The sequence below is a fragment of the Zingiber officinale genome, chromosome 8B (genome assembly GCF_018446385.1).
Source record: "Zingiber officinale cultivar Zhangliang chromosome 8B, Zo_v1.1, whole genome shotgun sequence".
Lineage (NCBI taxonomy): Eukaryota > Viridiplantae > Streptophyta > Magnoliopsida > Zingiberales > Zingiberaceae > Zingiber > Zingiber officinale.
In genome coordinates, this window is record NC_056001.1 from 22246737 (window position 1) to 22252699 (window position 5963).

Consider the following 5963-nt stretch of genomic DNA (forward strand, 5'->3'; position numbering starts at 1 on the left):
TCCCGTGTTCGCCCCGAACACACAACTTAATTTTATCAATGATAATTCATTCCACTAGAGAACTATCATTGAACTACCGCACCAATCCCAAATTACATTTTTGGGCTCCTTCTTATTATGAGTGTGTTAGTCTCCCTGTGTTTAAGATATCGAATGTCCATTAATTAAGTGAGTTACTGACAACTCATTTAATTAATATCTAAGTCCAAGAGTAGTACCACTCAACCTTATCGTCATGTCGGACTAAGTCCACCTGCAGGGTTTAACATGACAATCCTTATGAGCTCCTCTTGGGGACATTATCAACCTAGTATCTCTAGGACACAGTTTCCTTCTATAATCAACAACACACACTATAAGTGATACCATTTCCCAATTTATCGGGTTTATTGATTCATCGAACTAAATCTCACCCATTGATAAATTAAAGGAATAAATATCAAACATATGTGTTTGTTATTATATTAGGATTAAGAGCACACACTTCCATAATAACTGAGGTCTTTGTTCCTTTATAAAGTCAGTATAAAAGAAACGACCTCTAATGATCCTACTCAATACACTCTGAGTGTACTAGTGTAATTATATAGTCAAGATAAACTAATACCTAATTACACTACGACCTTCTAATGGTTTGTTCCTTTCCATTTTAGTCGTGAGCTACTGTTTACAATTTATAAGGTACTGATAACATCATCTTCTGTATGTGACACCACATACTATGTTATCTACAATATAAATTAAATGAACAACTACAAACAAATGTAGACAATTTGACTAAATATGATTCTTTATTCATAATGAATGTTTACAAAGCTTAGGCTTTCAGTATACAATCCAACAAGAAGGACCTTGGGATCACTGGCCGATTGTAATTTTGCCTCATGCGCTACCGGTAGGTCGTTATCCAAATGACTACTTTTTCCCTTGCTTCGTCCACCAAGTCGAGCTCCATCAACCTCCGTTCAGCATTCCTTTTGTCGTAGTGTTGCACCCGATCAGCTTCTACCCCGACCTCGACTGGGGCAACTGCTTCACCGTCGTATATCAACTGAAATAGGGTTATGCTGGTCGCCTCTTTCAGAGTCGTGAGGAGAGCCCATAGCACACTGGGGAGCTCGTCGACCTTGCTACCTCCCATGTGGTCGAGCCGAGCGTGCAAGACTCTAAGGATCTCTCGATTGGCGACTTCCGCTTGCCCATTGCCTTGAGGGTAGGCCACCGAGGTGAAGGATTGTTGGATGTCATAGCCTTCACACCATTCTTTGAGCTCCCGACCGACGAACTGCCTTCCATTGTCAGACACTAGTCGGCGCGGGATTCCGAATTGGCAAATAATGTTCTGCCAAATAAATTTGGTGACCATCCGCTCAGTGATTCTTGCAAGCGGCTCGACCTCTACCCACTTTGAGAAGTAGTCCACCGCCACCAGTAGAAACTTTTGATGACCGGTTGCCATAGGGAAAAGCCCCACGATGTCTATGCCCCATTGGTCGAATGAGCATGATACCGTGGACGCTTTCATCTCCTCGGTCGGCGCTGTATGTTGTGGTACTTCTGGCAAGACAGGCAGGTTGCAACCGTTCGAGCAGCATCCTCCTAGAGGGTAGGCCAAAAGTATCCAGCTAGAAGTATTTTTTGGGCCAATGCGCGGCCGCCCGGATGACCTCCACAAGAGCCTTGGTGCACCTCATTCAGGATGTAATCGACATCTTCTGGTCCGACGCATTTGAGTAGGGGTCGGGAGAAGGCTTTCTTATAGAGCTGGTCGTCAATCAACGTGAACCGGCCGACCCTCTTCTTTATCAAGCGAGCATCCTCCGGATCGGCAGGTGCAGTTCCTGAATGTAAGAACTCTATCAGGGCCATCCTCCAGTCGTTCGGAAAGGTGATTCTCTCCATACAATCGATGTGAGCCACCAGTGAGACTTGCTCGATCGGCTGACCTACGACGATCGTCGATAGCGAACTAGCCAGCTTCGCTAGCTCATCTACCACTTGGTTCTCCGATCGGGGGATCTTATGTATAACCACTTCCTGGAAGTTGGCCTTCAGCTTTTCAAAAATCTCTGCATAGAGCCTTAGTCGTGTGCTACTTATTTCAAAGGCTCTGGGTAGTTGCTAGGAGGCAAGCTGGGAATCAGAGTAAATGAGGACTTTATCCGCTCCTACGTGTCGAGTCGCTTGCAGGTCAGCTATCAATGTCTCATACTCTGCTTTGTTGTTAGTATCTCAGTAGTCCAGCCGGACAAACAGCTGCATCCGATCTTCCCGAGGTGAGATAAGGATTAAGCCGATCTCGTTGCCCTGCTGAGTGGAAAAACCATCCATATATATCTTCCACGTGGTTGCTGGCTTGTCATTTTGGACTTCTATGACAAAATCCGCAAGAGCTTGAACCTTGATCACCGCTCGGGGTTGATATTGGATGTCGAACTCGCTAAGTTCGGTTGTCCACTTGATCAGCCGCCCGGACGCCTCGGGATTGAGGAGAACCCTCCCCAAAGTGCTGTTGGTCATCACTATTATTGAGCGTGCAAGGAAGTATGGACGAAGCCTCGGCGTGGTGAGTACCAGTTCTTAGGCCAATTTTTCGAGACCGGTGTAGCAAGATTCAACATCCTTCAATATATGGCTCAAAAAATATATAGGTTACTGATCTTAGCCGTTCTTCTTGACCAGAGGCAATCAAACAACATGTTCGTTGGATAACAAATATATCCAGAGCAACTCACCCGCGACTGGCTTGGCTAACACAGGTAGTGAGCTCAAATACTCCTTCAACTTCTCTAGCGCTCGGTCACACTCAACATCCCATTGGAATTTTGTGGCTCGGTGCAATATCTTAAAAAATGACAGGCTTCGATCAGATGACTTGGATATGAACCGGGACAACGTCGTGATCCAACTAGTCAACCTCTGAGCTTCCTTCAAATTTCGAGATGGAGGCATGTTCTGCAAAGCGTGGACCTTGTTAGGATTGGCTTCAATGCCCCGCTTGGTGACGGTGTAGCCTAGGAAGCGACCACTCTTTGCGCCGACACAGACACTTTCTCGGATTCAACTTTATTCCATATGCCTTTAGCGTCCGACAGGTTTCCTTAATATCCATGCATAGGTCAGCAGCTTGGAGGGATTTGATGACTATGTCATCGACGTATACCTCCATATTACGGTCGATCTGTCATCGAAACACTTTATTCATTAGCCTTTGGTAGGTGGCTCCGACGTTCTTGAGTCCAAACGACATGATGTTATAGCAGTATGTTCCGTCGACCGTGATGAAGTTGACCTTCTCTTGGTCCTCGCGGGCGAGCAACATCTGATGGTATCCTTGATATGCGTTGAGCATGCAGATCAGCTCACAGCCCGCTGTCGAGTCCACCAGTTGATCTATCCTGGGCAGCGGATAGAAGTCCTTCGGGCATACCTTGTTTAAGTCACGGAAGTTGATGCAGACCCGTCATTTGTTACCCGGCTTGGAGACTGGCATCACATTGGCTAGCTAGCTCGGGAATTAGACTTCCCTGATATGGTCGACCTCCAATAGCTTTTCTATCTCCACCCAGATAATCAAGTTCTACTCCGCGCTGAAATCCCTTTTTCTTTGTTTGACCGGCCGAGCGTCCGATCGGACATGAAGCTCGTGCTGGGACACACTTGGGGAGATGTCGGGCAGCTCATGTGTCGACCAAGCGAACACATCATGATTCTGTTTGAGGCATGCGATCAGCTCTGCCTTCTTTTCTTCTTCCAGGTCGACGACAACGAAGGTCATGGCTTCCGACTGGCTCGGGTGGATCTGAACCTCCTCCTTTTCTTTATATATTAGAGTGGGAGGTTTTTCGGTGATAGCATTTACCTCTAGCCATGGAGTCTTCCGAGTGTCCTTGGCCTCGATTTTGACCATTTCCACATAACAACGTTGAGCGGCCAGTTGGTCACCCTTGACCTCGCCTACCTGGTCGTCCACTGGAACTTTATCTTCTGGTAGTAAGTGGATACTGCCGCCTGAAATTTGTTGAGAGCTGGTCGGTCCAAAATAACGTTGTAGGTTGATGGTGCATCCACCACTATGAAGTTGGTGGTCCGGGTGCTCCTCAACGGCTCTTCTCCCAGCGAGATGGCCAACCTTGCTTGGCCGATCGGCAAAACCTCATTGCCTGTGAATCCGTAAAGTGAGGTCGCCATGGGCAGTAGCTCATTGCGATCAATCTGCAATTGATCAAATGCCTTCTTAAAAATGATGTTCACCGAACTCCCCGTGACGACGAAGGTCCGGTGAATGGTGTGGTTGGCGATCACCGTTCGGATGATCAAAGCATCATCATGAGGGATTTCAACCCCTTCCAGATAGCTGGGGCCGAAGCTGATCTGAGGCTCTTCGGCCTTCTCCTTGCTGTACCCTACGGTATGGATCTTTAACCCCTGAGCGTACAACTTCCGAGCTCGGTTGGAGTCATCGCCGGTCGGCCCTCCAGCGATCATGCCTATCTCTCCCTGAGAAGCGTTGTTCCTATTTTCCTCTTCCCGAGCAGACGACCTATTTCGCTCGGTCAAGATCTTGGAAGGATCGGTTTCCTCCCTCCGCTGATGGTGATGGCGCTCGGGCTCCCTTCTTTCTTCTTGTCGCTCGGTTGAGCGGCGACGATCCCGTCGATCAGAAGATGGGGAGAGACGGCGATATCCCCTTGGGGTTGGTCAACTGACGATTGGCATCAATCCTCGGCAATCCCATGAGTTGTGCGTTGCCGACTGGTGGAATGAACAAAATATGGGCGTCCATACCTTGCCCTTCGACGCCTTGGGCCGATCGGACGCCACATGCTGTATCGCGTGCGCCCGGGTCTCTTAGTGCAGTCGTGCTCCTTCAGCCCTCGACCCCTTGGATGGCAGATGGTTGTTAGCCGGTCGACTCTCGGTCATCGCCGAATGATCAATCGGCGCCTCCTTTCTTTTGGCCACCTGGGCTTCTTCCACATTGATGTATCCGTTGGCCTTTTTCAGCATGTGGTCGAAGTCCCGGGGTAGCTTCTTGATGAGTGACTGAAAGAAGTCTCTTTCAGTGGGCCCCTGGGTGAAGGCATTCATCATGATCTCGGACGAGACCGAGGGGATATCCATAGCCACTTGGTTGAAACGCTGGATGTACGCTCGAAGCGCTTCCTTGGGCCCTTGTTTCAGGGCGAAGAGGTCGACGCTTGTCTTATGGTAGCGTCGGCTGCTGGCGAAGTGGTGTTGGAAGGTGGCTCGGAAGTCTTTAAAACTTCATATTGAGCCGTCCGACAGTCTTCTGAACCAGCGCTGCGCTGATTCGGAGAGAGTCGTGAGAAAGACTCTGCACTTTACTCCGTCCATGTACTGGTGTAGCGTAGCCTCATTGTCGAACTGATCCAGATGATCATCTTGGTCGGTCGTCCCGTTGTACGTCCTGATCGCCAACGGGGTGTAGTGTCGAGGCAGAGGGTCTTGTAAGATCTCGTCTGAGAACTGCCTGTTAATCCGTTCGGGGGACGCGGCACTTCGGGCCGCTTTTCCTTTCCGCGCATCCCGAACGGGGGCTTCGTTGAAAGATGATCCCCGCTCCTGATGCACTTGGGCTATCTCCGAGGGGGTTTGGAACAGAGCCCGATGGAAGGGGATCGACGCGGGCGACACTTCCCCTTAAGTGCTAGTTGGCCTTCAGTTCTGTCCCCATACGGAGAGTTGCTCCACTCGATCTTCTTACCCCGCTCGCTTGTCGGCCACCGAGGTTGTAGGTTGCGGTGCTTGCCGATCGGCTATCGCTTGTTGTTGTTGTTGCTCCATTATTTTTGCTGCCCGTGCTTGCATAAGCATCTCCAACTCCTCTTAAGTGAGCATCACGGTGGTAAGTCGTCCAATATCTTCTATCTCCTCGGCTCGGATTTAGGTGACGTTCCCACAGACGGCGCCAAATATGATCCTGTTCGAAAGTCGAGGAG

General features: G+C 49.2%; 1 protein-coding gene across 1 annotated transcript; it reads right to left on the reverse strand.

Annotated features, from left to right (window-relative positions):
* Positions 1-889: 889 nt before the first annotated feature.
* Positions 890-4488, reverse strand: LOC122013594. The gene is made up of 3 exons (XM_042569850.1): positions 4156-4488; positions 1668-2121; positions 890-1599 (listed from the first exon to the last, which is right to left on the reverse strand). Exons 1-3 carry the CDS (start codon positions 4486-4488, stop codon positions 890-892), a joined length of 1497 nt encoding a protein of 498 aa, XP_042425784.1.
* Positions 4489-5963: the final 1475 nt, after the last annotated feature.

Excerpts from the sequence above, each read along its gene's own strand:
- LOC122013594 (XM_042569850.1), bottom strand. The coding sequence starts at position 4,488 with ATGATCGCTGGAGGGCCGACCGGCGATGACTCCAACCGAGCTCGGAAG. Across the intron at positions 2,122-4,155 it reads ACGGATTCACAGGCAATGAG|CAACTACCCAGAGCCTTTGA; the intron begins GTTTTGCCGATC and ends CTTGCCTCCTAG. Across the intron at positions 1,600-1,667 it reads GCACCAAGGCTCTTGTGGAG|GAGGATGCTGCTCGAACGGT; the intron begins GTCATCCGGGCG and ends CCTACCCTCTAG.